The sequence below is a fragment of the Desmodus rotundus genome, chromosome 3 (assembly GCF_022682495.2).
Source record: "Desmodus rotundus isolate HL8 chromosome 3, HLdesRot8A.1, whole genome shotgun sequence".
NCBI lineage: Eukaryota > Metazoa > Chordata > Mammalia > Chiroptera > Phyllostomidae > Desmodus > Desmodus rotundus.
In genome coordinates, this window is record NC_071389.1 from 62,229,915 (window position 1) to 62,247,074 (window position 17,160).

General features: G+C 37.5%; 1 protein-coding gene across 1 annotated transcript in view; it reads right to left on the bottom strand.

Annotated features, from left to right (window-relative positions):
* The window catches only part of COL24A1 (collagen type XXIV alpha 1 chain), a 307,987-nt gene that overhangs the window by 83,616 nt on the left and 207,211 nt on the right, over nucleotides 1–17,160 (bottom strand). Inside the window, exons 36-37 of the mRNA XM_024565351.4 lie at nucleotides 16,788–16,895; nucleotides 568–621 (exon numbers count right to left, since the gene is read on the bottom strand). Coding sequence (XP_024421119.2) covers nucleotides 568–621; nucleotides 16,788–16,895 — 162 coding nt within the window. The remainder of the gene's footprint in view (nucleotides 1–567; nucleotides 622–16,787; nucleotides 16,896–17,160) is intronic.

A 17,160-nucleotide genomic window follows, 5' to 3' on the forward strand; every position in this document is an offset into this window, starting at 1 on the left:
GAATAAATTATTGACCCCATATAAAATTAATTTTTAATTATGATGTAGTAAAATTATACAAATACATCACTTAAAATGTATAGGGAGCAAATAAAACATTCTTGATTTTTGTTTCTTAGTTAATATACGGAAAAATAAAATCAATTATTAACCTTTTCCATTAAAAGCACATTAATGACCCTTAAATAATTCTAATCATATTCATTTCTCTTAAACACTTTACTGAAGTTGCTACTAGATAGCACAAATGGTATAGTATTTTCCTTTTTTCTCTTTTCTGGCTTATGGTCTACTAAAGAATTTTTGGCAAACAGGAAAAGGAAAGATCTTTGTAGAAACTAGAAAGTGGAAAATTTGCCTTCACATAATTAAGGTGATAAGTACTGCTAAGAAAAATTAAATATTAACTTATACAAATGTCCCTTTTCAAGGTAAAATACAAGCTTTTAATTTATAGTTCCTTATTACTTTATATAGAGTGCAAATAAAAACACCAGAGCATTCTATGGGCCTCTGGGCACATCAGAGGAAAGAAAACTAGCCTAAAATGATGTTAAAAAAAATTACCTTTTTTCCTGGACGACCTCTTTGTCCCAGAATTCCCAAAATTCCTTCAGGTCCCTGAATATTCAATATAAAAAAGTAAATAAACTGTTAAAGAAAATACTAGATGGAATGTTTAAATAGTTATATCACACAATCACTGAATTAAAGACTAAGTAAAAATGAGTTACTTTTCCACACTATTACGTTTGTATAATTATTTAAAAAGAGGTCACACTGACTTAGAAGCACAGCTGCTACTAGTGAGTAAAATTTACCTATACAGACTGTCCAAGATAGACAAAATTAAGCAGTTATTTATTTATCAGAGGAAGAAAATTACTTGGTTTTGGTATAGGTAAACCTATTTTAATTAGAAAGAATGTAATTAAAGTAAATCCAAATGTGTCCACTTCAGCATTTCTCTAAGGTAATATGCGTTCAACATCTTGTTGAATGTACAGGGTTACAAAACATATCTAATCTTGGTCAAGGGGAACTCAAAGTTTCATTGGAGTAGGGGATTAAAGAGATGTTCTTTGATCTGGGGAGGGGGAAAGGAGGTAGTCATATTAAACTGTTTAAAACAATATTTTCATTTCAATCTATTTTGTTTAGAGAAAAGTAACTAAAAGTTTAATATAAAATTTTATTTTTAGTAAAAAGTAAACTGAAAATTTTAAATGTCATGTGAATTTGCAGGTCAACAATGGTTAGGCTTATATGAGATCCACAGTAAGCCAGGTTGAGAGTTCTAAATTGGCTAATAATTAATCACAGCATTCCTTGCACCAGTTACAAATGAAAATGGAAATCTCAAAGTTGTGTCCCAAAGCTTGGAAAACTGCAATAATGATGTAGACAAGAAATAAATTGTGGTTTACCGCTGTGCTATGTAGACTCTTGATAAATATTTGTTGAACGAATAAACAGATACCTAAGGAAATGACTCATGCCCTAGGCTCCTGAACAAATGCTCTTCTAGCCTCAGAAAGTCACTAAATTTAGAGGCCAAAGCGGTTAAGTTCTATTGCTGTAGTTCTAGCTGCATCCAGAGGTTGAAATTATAGTTGCATTAACCTGAGACTTCTTTGTGGCTAATACAAGCTTTTAAAAAGAAGCTGATTAACTGTCACAGAGGTTAAGGGTGGGAGCTTTTAAAAGTCAGACTGCTTCAGTTTCATATTCTGGCTCTGTCACCAAACAGCTGAATGAACATAGATAGATTATTTAACTTCTAAAGGCCTCGGTTTCCTGTTATATAAAAGGGGTCTAATATTAGTTCTTCAGAGGGTTACTAAGATGAAATGAGATGACACATTAAAGCTTAGAAAGGACTAGACTTATACTGAAGAACCCAATAACAGATCTACTCAGAACCTTTGTGCAGGAAACTTTTGCACGTACTTGAAGAATTCATTATGTGTGGGCAAAGGGGTTGCCTATATTCTGTATTGCATTTACAGAAGTTCTCCCCTGGTTCCTCACATTTTTTCTCTCTTCAAAGATAAGGTTTTTTTCTTTTTTTTTCTGGGGCAGGGAAGGGGTTAAACCTTCATTGATATTCAGCTGGTTTATTTTAGTGCCTGTTCTGAAATACATAAGTAATATTATGCTATAAAATGTTGGCTTTTAAAAGTTAACATGACTGTAATCAATGCGTGTATTTAGAGGTTTGCAGAGCAGACTTGAAAAAATAGCAACATTTTCTATAATGGGCATGTTTTAATAGATTTCTGCAACAATCACAAAAATGAGGATACTTTTATAACATGTCACATTGAGAAAGAACAGTTGGCTTGATGTTCAGCATGCTCATAAAATAGGGGAGAGCTGGAACTTCGCATTGTCTTCAACTTTGTGAGAGTAGCTGTATTGTCTTAAGTAACACATCACATCTATTTTTAACTACTTTATTGCAGTATAATTCACACACCATATTATGAATCCATTTAAAGTGTACAATGAAATGATTTTTAGAGTATTCACAGAGTTCTGCAACCATAACTACAATCAATTTTAGACATTTTCATCACCCCCAAGAGCAACCCTGCACCCATTAGCAGTCACTTCCCATTTCCTCCCAATAACCCCAGCCCCAGGCAACCACCAACCACTTGTTGTCTTTATAGCTCTGCCTTTTTGGGACATTTCATGTCATATGTGGCATTTTATCCCTGTCTTCTTTCTCTAGGCATAAGGTTTTCAAGGTTCATCAATGTTGTAGCACGTATCAATATATCTATCATTTTTATTGTCAAATAATAGTCCATTGTATGGACATACTACATTTATTAAAAAACATTTATTAATTCACCAGTTGATAATCATTTGAGTTGTTTCCACTTTTTAAAACATCCTCACCCAAGGATATGTTTTACTGATTTTTTAGAGAGAGGGAAAGGCAAGGAGGGGGAGAGAGAGAGAGAAAAAACAAAACACATTGATGTGAGAAACATTGATCAGTTGCCTCCTGTACGTGCCCTGGCTGGGGATCAAACCCACAACCTTCTTGGTGTAGGGGACAACATTCCAACCGAGCCTCCTAACCAGGGCTGTTGTTTCCATTTTTTGCCTGTCATAAATAATGCTGCTATGAACATTCATGTGCGAGTTTTTCTCTGAACCCCATTTTGAATTCTCTTGGGCATATATCTAGTAGTAGAATTGCTGGGTCACACAGTAACTCCACATTAATGCTTCAAGAAATGGGCAAACTGATTTCCAAAGTGGTTGCACCATTTTACAGCCCACCAGTAATGCACAGGCATTCTGATTTCTTTACCTCCTCATCAGCACTTGTTATCGTTATTATTATTTTTAAAAATAACCACCCTAATGGATATGAGAAGGTATCTGATTTTTGTTTTATTTGCATTTCCTAGTAATGATTAATACTGAGCATTTTTTCATGTGTTTATTGGCCAAATGTATATTTCCTTTGGAGAAATATCTGTTTAAATACTTTGCTCATTTTTCAATTGGGCTGTGTCTTTATTATTGAGTTGTAAAGAGAATATATTCTTTATATATTCTGGACACAAATCCCTTTATATATATGATTTGCAAATATATTATCTGCATCTTTTTGCTGTCTTGATGGTGTTCTTTGAAGCATAAGACTATTGATTTTAATAAAGTATAATGTATCTATTTTTTCTTTTGTCACTTGTAGTGAATATTTTTGGTGTTATCTAAGAAAACTTGGCATAACTCAAGGTAATGAAGATTTATTCCTATGTTTTCTTCCAAGACGTTTATAGTTTTAGCTCTTACATTTAGGCCTGTGATCCATTTTGAATTAATTTTTGTGTGCAGTGCAAGGAAGGGTCCAACTTTATTCTTTTGCACGCGAGTACCCATTGTTGTGGCACCATTTGTTGAAAACACCATTCTTTCTCTCATTAAATTGTCTTACTCCACAACATGCTTTTGTAATTCAAACTTATTTTGTTCTATTTATTTCTGGGAATTTACTTTAATCCCTCGAGATAGTAACATTAGCTATTATTAAATAAAGTTTAGAAGTCATAGAGTGATTCCCTTCAAAGACAATGTTCCTCTTCTGCTTGAAAGCTTTCAACAGTATCCCTCTACACTTTGAGTAACACCCAAAAGTCTTACCATGGCTTAAAAAGCCTCTCATGAGCCGCCTCTTATTTATTTCTTCAAGCTCATCTCACACAACTTTTCACTATTTACTGAGCTGCAGTTGTAACAGCTTCCTTTCAGTTTTACAGGAACATCTAGATCATTCTCGCCTCACCTCCTAGCCCTTTTTATTCCATCAGCCTGGAAGGATCTCCCCAAAGTCTTCGCATGACCAGTTCCTCTTTATTTTTCAAGTCTCAATCTTCCCTTGTTCAGAGAAGGCTTCTCACACTGTCCTAGTGGAAACAGGCTTCCCTACCTTCAAGAGGGTATTCTTTTTCATCACCTTTTTAAATTTCCATCATTGCATTAATCACAGCCTGCAGTGATCTTGTCTATTGTCAGACTTCTCCATAATATCATAAAATCTGAGATCAAGATCTTTCTAATCTTGTTCTCCTAGGTGTTCTTAATGCGTAGTAGAGTTCTTGGTTCATCTAGGGTATTCATAACTTTGTTGAATTAAAGAATAAACAAATACATTTAATAGAGTCACAATCTATAAGGCTAATAAAAACTTGGAAACATCTAAGCTAATGCTTTTTTTAAAGCTACAGAACCTTTTCTCCCAAAGACTGCCTAGACAGAAGCTAATATGTTAAATATATTTTCAAGGGTCTTTTAGGGCTCAGGTAGGAATAGAAGGAACAGGAGACCATTCAGCAGCCTCCCTGACACAATTATTTTGGAGGCTCTGCACAGCTCCAACCTGTTTCTTATATGCAATGAGGAAACTGAGAAACTAAAGAGTGATTCACCCAGCAACATACAGTTCTTTAGAGGTAGAGCAGGGGTTTGAACAATTCTTGCATAGTGGCCATCGCAGGGTTCTTCATTTCTGAGTTGCTTTATGGTGCAACTGTTCAAAACAAGCCTAAGACCAAAGTCATAAGGCTCTTTCGGATTTATATTATCCTTTACTCCTTAATGACACTGACCTCCTATTTTCGAACTGATTATTTTCCAGGGTTTCCAAGAAACAGTCTCAGAAACAAGAGTCATGTATGGCATACCATATTTTAATAACTATTGATATTTCTCTCATCTTTTTGACTTCACTTTAAGATCCTACTGAAAAACCTTCTTAGAAAAGGGTGTTTTGTTTCATCTTCTCTTAAGATAGCCATCTCTACCTAATATCATACACAAATAAATACAACCAGTGTTTGTTCTATATGAATAAAACACAACTTCATTTTTTTCCTTCTAATTTTATTGTTGTTCAAGTACAGTTCTCTGCCTTTCCCCTCGCACCCCAGCCTAAACCCCAGCCCTCCTCACCTCCCTCCCGTTTCCACCGTCCCCCCCATTATTGTCCATGTGTCCTTTATAATTGCTCCTACAAACCCTTTACCCTTTCCCCCTGAAATTCCCTCCCTTCTCCTCTCTAGTCACTGTCGGCCTTTTCTCAATTTGAGTATCTTTGGTTATATTTTGCTTGTTTGTTTTGTTGATTAGGTCCCTGTTAAAGGTGAGATCATATGGTATTTGTCTTTCACCACCTGGCTTATTTCACTTAGCATAATACTCTCCAGTTCCATCCATGCTGTCACAAAGGGTAGGAATTCCTTCTTTCTTCCTGCTGCATAGTATTCCATTGCATAAATGTACCATAGTTTTTTGATCCATTCATTTACTGATGGGCACCTAGGTTGCTTCCAGCACTTGGCTATTGCAAATTGTGCTGCTATGAACATTGGGGTGCATAGGTTCTTTTGGATTGGTGTTTCAGGGTTCTTAGGATATAATCCTAGCAGTGGAATTGCCAGGTCAAAAGGCAGATCCATTTTTAGTAACAACTTCATTTTTATACATTCAATTTTGGAATCCATAGCATCACATCTGTTTAGATCTTTGATACCGCAGAGTCAGAGAGACAGAATTTTTTTTTTTTAAAGAAATGGATGACAGGCCATAAGTCAGGCAGATGTTTCTTCTCAGATGTTTCCAAACTCTTTTTTCACATTGAATTATGCATTTAGGCAACTGAACATTTTAGCACAGAATTCAAGATAAGATACACATTTTTTCTACTATATGAAGAAGTCTACATCTTGGATTTGGGTATTTGTTACTGATGTTTTCCTTGTTTTATTTTCTAATCCAGATCTCATTTCCTAGTCTTCTCAAAAGTAAGCAGAGTATCTCTTTACTTTAAAATATTTAATTTCTTTTTCTCACTTTCTTGTTTAGTTTTTAAGAATTTAAGGTAGCATGTTTGTGCCACTGCCTAAGGGAAAGTTTTTTAAAGTGCAAAAATAAGTCCAACATCAGGCTGTCTTATTAAGCAATAGTTCCTTGGATCATAAAACGCTTTTGAAAAAAATATGCCATGGTATTTTTACTGAGTTTATGAGCTGAGAGTCATTTAAAATTCCAAGCAGAACAACAAAAAGAATAAAAAAGAAATACACATGTGTTGTTACTAAAAAAGGCACCAAAGATGTGTACAAGGCGGGGCTGTTCCTGGGAAAAATTATGACATTTTGAAATCTATGCTCATCATTTTTCCGTGCCTGGTTGAGGGCCCCTTTTCATCTCTGTTCCACCCATCAACAACTGTCGTGCCGCATCATCCTGACCCGGGCTTCTGGCTGAGTTATGCTCTGGCATGACTCGGCTTTTCTTTTTCTTAGTTGTGTTCCCTTCCCACCAACTTTTAGGTTTCTGCTAAGGAACTAGGCTAGTTGATTGAGAAATAATCTGTGGTAAAGTACTAGTAATTGTAGATGAATTTCTTGTATAAAAACAAATTTTGTAAGAATTTCAGAAGGATAACCACATTTTCTCTGCACTGTTACTTGGTTTCTCTGTGAGTCCAGCCCTAATTGAGCCCTTTCAAAAACATGAAAACCCTCAATAGCCTAGAAAGGCAGAGTGCAAGCCCAAGGCTGGTTATCTCACTGAAAAGTGTGACTTAGAGACACAGAAATCAAAAAATAAAGTAAGGAGAGCCAGCTCTGCAATCTGCTATGTTACCTCGAATAAGCCTCTTAGCTTTTTCTGAGTTTATGTTTTTTAATTTGTAAAATGGGGAATGATAAAGCATTTATAGGTTATTTAAAAGATTCTATAACAGAACAGAAGTTAAATTTTATTGGTCAGGTTCTGGACCAATGGTGTTTCAGGTAATTTTTTTGGTGGGGAGCGGGGAATCCCTAATGCCTTGTATTTGCTTCAGGGGAAGAGCCATCATAGTTTTCCAGGCTTACAGGATAGGACAGAGGAGAAATGGGCACTTTAACATTTCTGAAAAACTGGGCTTGGGGGGGAGACTCAATTGGCCAATGCTTGAAACCAGGTGACACTTCTGGTTCATCCTCAATCTTTAAATGTCACTTTAAAATATGCTGGTATGATTATCTATTATTTTGAGGAAAAGGTGATATAGCATTATTTTAATTGTTGCTAAAAATTATAATCATGGATAAATGAAATGAATGGTGAGATGGCCAATTTGTGCTTCATTTATGGTATTTCTTATGTTCTTCTGGATAGAGCTGTTTGTTAGTTCTTGGAAAACTAACTGAAATGACTAGGTCAGGGCCTATTGTTGACAGGACATTCAGTGGTCTAGGTGTTAGAATCCAGAGGAAGAGAAATGCATAAAAAAAGGTGAAGACTACAAATTTTGTAAATGACTACTCTGTCTCCAGCCTGTCTCCCAGTCTGATTGGTTTACTCGTGACTGCTTCCTCAGTTTTTTCTAAGCCCATGCAGAAACATGGAGCAGTAAAGCACTGGGCACGTGGTTTACAGGAAGGAGTAAAGACAGAGTCTCTACTTTTGAAGAGCTATGATCTCTCTGTGGCGGAGAGACCCAAGAGCTTTGAAGTTTACTAGGGCTGCAGTGATGACTCCCAAGATATGAAAATATCTTCAAAGGCAATAATACTTAGAGGGATAAAGAAAGAATAATCTTGGGAAGAACTCACATTTAAAGATAGGAGACAAGGAAGAGGGAACAGTAAAGTAAAACAGTAAAATGAGCGGAGAGGCCTTATCTGGAAGAGTACAATGAATATCATAAATGAAACACTTAAGCAAAAGAGAAGCAGTTTTTACTATTTATTTACATCTTTTGTTTGTCCTGAGGTGGGAAAATTTGCTCAATATGACATTTAGAATTTCCCTGGAAGTAATATTACAATTTAAGATCAGATATTGATAAATTATGCTTGTAAGATTTCTTATTTCATCCTGGAGCTAGGATATTCTTCTAGAGGAATAATATAAGCTTTGTGAATACAAATCAGAAATGTTCACTCAAACTAAGTATGAGACAGCATGAAATATTCCCCTTCAAAAGCTTTATGTCACAAGTTCCAAGCTGATGGGACACCATCAGGAGAGGGACATGAATCATTCCTGACTTCAGGCCCTGGCCCCCATTAGATGGCTAAGTAGCAGCCATCCATATGCAAGACACCATTGTGAAAATACCAGAACCTGGGGGTGAGTCTCAAGCACCCCTGTGAAACATAGACACCAAGAAGTACCACATTAGAAGGGTAAGAAGAGATGTTTCCCTTTGATTGCATTGTCCTTCCCCAAGGCTGGCACAGCACCACTCTGAATGGCTCCCCTTAGCCTATCATTTTTCCAGTGGGAAAAAGAAAACCCAAAGTGACTATCAGCTTCCCCAGTGCTGCTGGATGCTCTAGTGTGGCCCATTCAGGTCTCACCTCATAAGGATCATTGGTGGAATCCTTGGACTTGACCACATAGAGACAAAGAAGAATAGGGCTCATAGCAACCAGCACTCAGATCTTGGTAGACGGCATTCCTGTTTGCAGCAATACCTGAGCAGGGATCTTAGAGATTTTGCTCATCTGCAGAGCTGAGTTGGTGATCTTGTCTAGTTAGGGAGCTTGGCAGTTTGAGACCCCAGCCTAAGAAGTGTACCTGCTGTGGAGCCCATTATATGGCCCTGTCTGGGCAGGGAAGAAAACTTGCAAACCTGCCCAAAAGCTAGGCATAGAATCCTGTCCTGCTAGACCAGAATGAGGGCCAGAGAACTGGGGTAGCTGTGGAGTTAATACTACAGCCTTACACAGGCAGAGAGCCAAGCCAGAAGCCCTGACAAACAATTGGGCATAGCCTCTGCCCCTTATAACCAGGGAACCTGAACAGTGGCTGAGGGCAGCGTCAGAGCCTAGCCTACACTATCGCCCAGCTGTGGAGCCTAACTAGAGCCCTACGCAGTAGCAGGGTTGAGCCTACTACTGTGTCAATTACTGAACACAGGGAACCCAGCCAGTGACCCTGTCCAATCGCAGAGCACAGTTTGTGGCCCCAGCCAATGAAGAAGCCCAGACAGTGACCCCACCCAAACATCGAGCACAGAAGAGTCTCCAGCTCACCAACTGCAATGCACAGCTGGAGGCCGCATTTGACTAGAGAGTCTGTCTGGTAAGTGATCTTGCCCAACACAGGAGTGTAGCCAGTGCTATGATCATGATCACGAATCACAGCTTGTGACTCTGCCAAAACTTGGGGCTCAACTAGGGTTCTGTCCAACTATGAAGCCATGCTTGTGGCTCCACCTGGACATGAAGTCCAGTCAATGACACCATTCATTTAGAGAGCACAACAGGAGACCCTATCTTGTCACAGAGTCTAACCAGTGACACCACCCTGCCAGGAAACACAACCTGAAATCTCTCCCTGCCACAGGTAACTGCAGAATCCACCTAGGGATCCCTCCCCCTAAAGCATGGAGTGCAGTCGGCACACCTACCCAACCAGGGTGCCTATACAGTGCCCTCCCCCCCTAAATGTGTAGTCCAGCCATCAGGGTGACCCAACTGTAGACACTGTATAGTGGTAATCCGTACTCTTCCTTGGAACATGGGTAGGAACCTTGCCCAACTGGAGACCCCAATAGCAAGCTGTGACTGTCCAAAAATGCTACCAGATGGCCCATTCAGTACCCGAAGCTCAGCAGACTGGTTAAGATCTTTACCTGCCCCCCCAAACCTATAATGTCTGGAAGAGGAGACTGTTTATTCAAATGTGCAGATACCAATGTAAGGGTATCAGGATCATAAAGAATCAGGTAAACATGACAATACCAAAGAGAAGTAATAAAGCTCCCTTTATTCGTTCTAAACTAATAACTGACACTAAAAAAAAGGAACTCTATGAACTGTCTGACAAAGAATTTAGAATAATCCTCTTAAAGATTCACTGAATGACAAGAACACACAGACAACTAATTAAAATTAGGAAAACAATGCATAAATTAAGTGAAAATTTTAAAAAGAAACAGAAACCATAAAAGCAAAACAAAAATCCTAGAGAGGAACAATCCAAAGACTGAACTGAAGAATTCAATAGGGAGATTCAATAGCAGACTTGAACAAGTGGAATTAAAAAAATCTGTGAACTAGAAAGATACATTATTTAAAATTGTTCAGAGGAGCAAAAAGAAAAACAATAAAGAGAGCAAAGAAAGCCTGTAGCACGTAAGGGACGACATGTAGTGAAACAATATGTGTGTTGTGGGAACACCAGAAGGAGAGGAGAAAAAGAAAGGGGCAGAGTGCCTGTTTGAAGACATAATGGCTAAAAATGTCGCAAACCTGGAGAAAAATTGGCCATCTAGATTCTTGAGGCCCAAAGGACCCCAAGTAGGTTGAATCTGAGAAGGGTTACTTTGCGACACACTACAGTTAAATTGTCAAAAATCAAAGACAAAGACAAAACTTTGAAAGCAGCAAGAGAAAATTGGCTTGCCACATGCAAGACAGCCCCCATTAAACCCTAAGTGGGTTTCTCAGCAGAAACTTTGCAGGCCAGGCAACAGTAAAATATCTTCAAAATACTGAAAGAAAAAAAACCCTGTTAATGAAGAATAGTCTTCCCCTTACAGCTGTCCTTCAGTAATGAAGAAGTGATAAAGACTTTCCCAAATAAACAAAAGCTAAAGAGTTCATTACCATTAAACCTGCCTGACAAAAAATGCTAAAGGACACTTTCAAGCGGAAATAAAAGGATGTAATTAATGTTGTAAAAACATACAAATGTGTAAAACTCACTTGTGAAGATAAATATATATTCAAAGCCATATTTTCTGATATTATAATCATGGTGTGCAAATAGCTTACAACCCTAGTTAAAATATGAATGTATTAAAATAACTATAACTACAATAATTTGTTAATAGTTACATAAGATAAAAAGAAGTGAACTGTAATATCAATAACCTAACATGTAAAGGAGGGAGAAAGAAGTAAAACTGTAAAGTTTCTGCATGCTATCAAAGTTGTTATCAGACTAAAATCAGATGTTATAATTCCAAAAAAAATTTTTTTAGCCTCTCCTGAGGATATCTTTTTCATTGCTGAGAGAGAGACAGAGAGACAGAGAGAGACAGAGAGACAGCGATGTGAAAGAGAAACATCCATTGGTTGCCTTCTTATATGCTCCTCAACAGGAGATGGAACCTGCAACTTAGTACGTGTGCTGACGGGGAATCAAACTTGCAAACTTTTGGTCCATGGGACAAAAAGCTCCGATCAACTGAGCCACACCAGCCAGGGTGGATGTTACAATTCTGAGATATTTTATGTGAGCCAAAAGAAAAAACACATGTAGTAGATACACAGAATGATAAAGGATTCAAGGCATACTGTTACAAAAGTTCATAAAATCAGGAAGACAGCAAGAGAAGAAGAAAGAAATGACCTACAAAAGTCAGAAAACAATGAAAATGACAATATAAAGCCCTAACTTATCAATTATTACTTTAATTGTAAATTGATTAAAATTCTCCAATCAAAATTCAGAGAATGGGTGAGTGGACAAAAAAACAAGACAAAACAATATGCTGCCTGCAAGAGGATCACTTAGGCCTTAAGGACACACAAAAACTGAGTGAGGGAATGGAAGAAGATACTGCAAGCAAATGGTAACCGGAAGAAAGCAAGGGTAGTTACGTGTATCATAAAAAATGTACTTTAAGTTAAAAATGGTCACAAGATGATGAGGACTTCTGATTCCCAGTCTCAAATTCCCAGGAAAGAAAATATAATGGGTCCCAAATACGCTGGAGTCCCCTTCAAATCTGAGTCTCTGTCACCATGAGGCCATGATCCTCTAGTGCATCTGGAGTTGTAGGGATCCACTCTATCTGGGAATGGTTCTTAACAAAAGGGGAGGCATGAGTTGAACCCACACCCCAAAAAGTGCCTGCTAGATTATTGTATCAGTGTGTTAGGCCTGCCATAAAAATTACAACCGACTGAGTAGCTTGAACAATAGAAAGTTATTTTCTCATGGCTCTGAAGGCTGGAAATCTAAGATTAATGTACTGGCAGGGTGGGTTTCTCCTGAGGCTTCTCTCTGGCTTGCAGGTGGCTGCCTTCTTGCTGTGTCCTCACTTTGCCTTTTTCTCTGTGCTTGTGTTTCCCTGGTGAGTCTGTCTCTTTTTCTAAGGACACCAGTCCTATTGGATTAGAGCTGCATGCACCCTTATGACTTCTTTTAACCTTAACTACTCCTAAAGGTCCTATCTCTAAATAGTTACATTGGAAATTAGGGTTTTGGCCCATAAATTTTGGGGATCACAATTCAGTCAACAATATTTACCTTAGATAACTTTTGTGAGGCTCCTGTCTTGGAAACTGGTGAAAAACAGGTTTGTCTGACCTTTAGTTAAGCTCTAACCTTAAATCCTTTGATGTCTATAATACTAGGAGGTGGTGGGGCAGTGACTTAGAGTCTTGAGAGCATGGAGGACTTCTAATAACTATATCATCATGTTGTTGCTGAAGCCATAGCTGTTCAGTATAGGGCATCGATTGGATATTGTTTAAATATGTAATTGATTAAATTGGTGATTTAAAAAGTCACAAGAGACAAAGAAGGTGATTATATAATGATAAAGGAGTTGATTAGTGAATAATATATAATAATCGTAAATATTTACGTACCAATATTAGAGTACCTAAATGCATAAAGAAAATACTAACAGAAAGAAAAGGAGAAATAAACAGCAATGTACTAATATTTGGGAACTTTAATACCTCTACCCCTTTCTACAATGGCTAGCTTATCCAGGCAGAGAATCAATAAGTGAATTGGAAGAACAGTGAATTTGAACAACACTATAGACTAAATAAACCTATGAGGTATGTACAGAATATTCCATCCAGCAGCAGTAGAATATACATTATTCACATTATTCTCAAATCCACACAGAACACTTTCAAGGACAGATCATATATAAGGCCACAATATAAGTCTCAACTAATTCAGGGTAATATTGTAGAAATTATCCCAAGTATCTTTTATGGCCACAGTGGTATGAAACTAAAAATCAACAGCAGAAGGAAAGCTGGAAAACTCACAAGTACTTGGAAATTAAAAACATTCCTGAATAACTAAAGGATCAAAGAAGAAATCAAAGGGAAATTAAAAAATATCTTGAAACAAAAGTAAAACACAATATACCAAAACTTACGGGAGGCAGCAAAAGCAGTTCTAAGCAGGCAGTTCACTGTCCTAAGTGCCTATATCTTAAAAAAGGGAAAGATAACCTAGCTTTATACTCCAAGGAAGTAGAAAAAAGTAAAACAACCTCAGACCAAAGTTAGCAGAAGGAAAGAAAGGTTAAAGATTAGAATAGAAATAGGTGAGATACAGAATAGGAAAAAAATGGAGAAGACTAACAAAACTAAGGGTTGGTTTTTTGAAATGACAAAACTTTTGCTAGACATACCAAGAAAAGAGAGATAGAGGACTCAAAGTTAGAAATGAAAGAGGAGACATTATAAATGATAGCAGAAAGACAAAGGATTATAACAAATTGGACACTTTAGGAACAAATGGATAAATTCCTGGAATTATACAACCTACCAAGACTAAACCATGAAGAAAAACATCTGAAGGGATCAATGACATATAAGGAGATTGATTCAGTAATGAAAAACCTCACAATAAAGAAAAACATTTCTTTAAAGAAAAACTTTGATTCAGGTTTCACTGATGAATTCAAACAAACATTTAAAGGAGAATTAATGCTAATCTTTCTCAAATTCTTTCAAAATAGTGAAAAGGAAGAAATACTCCCAAGATCATTTTATGAGGCTAACACTGATACCAAAAGCAGACAAGTATGGCACAAGAAAAAAAAATTGCAGGCCAGTATCACTGACAATAGATGCAAACATCCCGAATGAAATATTAGCAGACCTAATTCAACAATACATTTGACCATTGAAAAACACTGGTTTGAATTCCATATTTATGTGTTAATTTAAACATATAGTCAGCCATCTGTATCCCTGGTTTTGCGTCTATGGTCCAACCAGTATTTTAGATCCATCCCTGGGAATCCACAGATGTGGAGAGCTGGCTATGCATTGTTCTATGTCATTTTGTTTGTTTGTTTATTTATTTAAGATTTCATTTATTTTTAGAGAGAGGGGAAGGGAGAGAAAAAAAAGGGGGAGAGAAACACTGATGTGTGAGAGAAACATCTACTGGTTGCCTCTCGCACGCCCCCAACCGGGGACCGGGCCCACGATCCAGGCACGCGCCCTGCCCACAAACCAGCGACCTTTTGCTGTTTGGAAGGAACGATGCTCAACCAACTGGGCCATGCCTGTCAGGGCTGTGCTATGTCATTTCATGAGGTACTGAGCACCCATGGATGGGGTCCTGGAACCAATCCCCTGGGGATCCTGAGGGACTGAAGTTAAATTTTAGGGGAATCAAAAGTTACATGTGAATTTTAAACTGCATGGGGGGGTCAGCACCCCTAACCCCTGCATTTTTCAAGGGTCAGCTTTATGTTAAAAGGATCATACATCATGATAAAGTGGGATTTATTTCAGGGATGCAAGGATGATTCAACATCTGCAAATAAATAAACATAATATATCACATTAATAAAATTAAATATAAAAAAGTCTACAATCAACAGATGCAAAAAAAGCACTGGACAAAACTCCATGACCTTTCATGATAAAAACTCTTAAGAAACTGAGCATAGGAGAAATATACCTCAATATAATACAGGCCATATATGGCAAACATACAGCTAACATCATACTCAGAAGTGAAAGGTTGAAAGCATCTCTTCTAAGACCAGGAACAAGACAAGGGCGCCCACTCTCACCCTTCCTATTCAACACAGTACTAGAAGTCCTCGTCAGAGTGGCTAGGCATGAAAAAGAAGTAAAAGGCATCCAAATCACAAAGAAAGAAGTAAAGTTATCTCTTTCTGCAGATGACATGACCTTAAAATACAGAAAAACCTTAAAGAATTCACTATACAAACTGTTGAAATTAATAAATAATTGCAGGGGAAATTCTGGACAAAAAAAATCAACCTACAAAACCCCATTACATTTCTACACACTAACAATGAATTATCTGAAAAATAAATAAAACAACCCCATTTAAAATAGCATCAAAACAATAAAATGCTTAGGAACAAATATAACCAAGGAGGTGAAATATCTGTACACAGACAAATATGACATTGATGGAAGAAACCGAAGGAGACAGTAATAAATGTAAAGACGTATCATGCTCATGGACAAAGAATGAATATTGTTAAAATGTCCACACTACCCGAAGTACCTATAGATTCAATAGAATTCCTATCAAAATTTCAATAGCATTTTTTACAGAAACAGAAAAAAATCTTAAAATTTGCATGGAACCACAAAAGACTGCCAAAAGCCAAAACAATCTTGAGAGAGAAGAACAAAGCTGGAGACATCGCACTTCCTAAATTCAAATGATACCAACACAAAACAATTTTTATCAAAATAGCATGGTACTGGCATTCAAAGAGACATGGATCATGGAAAAGAGTCAAGAGCCCAGATACATAATCAACTAATACTAAAAAAAAATTGTACACACACAGTTTATATATAGACTGGAATATTACTCAGCCATACGAAGAAGGCAATTCTGCCATTTGCAAAAACATGGATGGACCTTGAAGGCATTATGCTGTGTAGAGTAAGTCAAGTAGAGAAAGACAAATACTGCATGTGTTACCTAAAAAAACCTGAAATCATAGAAGGGGAGTAGACTGGTGGTTGCCAGGGGCAGGGAGATGAGAGGAGTGGGTGGAGGCAGTCAGAAGGTGCAAACTTCCAGTTACAAGCTCTGAGGGTCTCATGCACAGCATGGTGACTGTGCTTGACGACACCGTGTTGTAGGGCTGGAGGTAGCTCAGAGAGAAAATCCTGGAAGTTCCCACCACACACACACCAAGGTCCCTAGGTTCAGTGGTGAATGTGTTCACTAACCTTATTATAGGAATCATTTAGCAATATACACTATGCACATATATCAAATCATTGTGTTGTATACCTTAAACTTACATGTTATATGTCAACTATATCTCATTAAAGTGTAAGAAGAAAGGTTCAATGGCTAGTGTGACAGATGGAGAATGTCTTTCCGCTTGGGAGGTTAGGTAGATCAACAGCCACCCTGATGCGTCACACTCTCTCTCTATACTTCCAATTACCCAGTGCACACAGAAGGGGGTCAGAAACTGTGTGATGTGTGCACAGAGGGGCCTGGTTCTCTGAGGACTTGAAAATGAACCCAGCAGCACTCACCGGAGGGCCCATTAGCCCAGGTGTGCCCGAGGGCCCTGCAGCCCCTGCTGAGCCCATCTCCCCACTTTCTCCATCCTCTCCAGGAAGCCCCCTTCCTCCTGGGTTGCCCTGTAAACCAGTAAAACAATTTTAAGGACAAGAAAGTAGTGAAATAATTATACCACAAAATTAGATTTTTGTTTACACTATAAAAATAGTTACATAAAGGACAAGGCAAAAGGAGGTTTACAGTTGTTCATATGGAAAATAATACAATAAATAATAATAAAAGAGTCAACTTTTTCACATACTCACAACTGTAAACCTTTACCTTTTCCTCACCCTGTTTAATATTTTAAAGATTTTAAAAACATCTACTTTATACACAATGTTA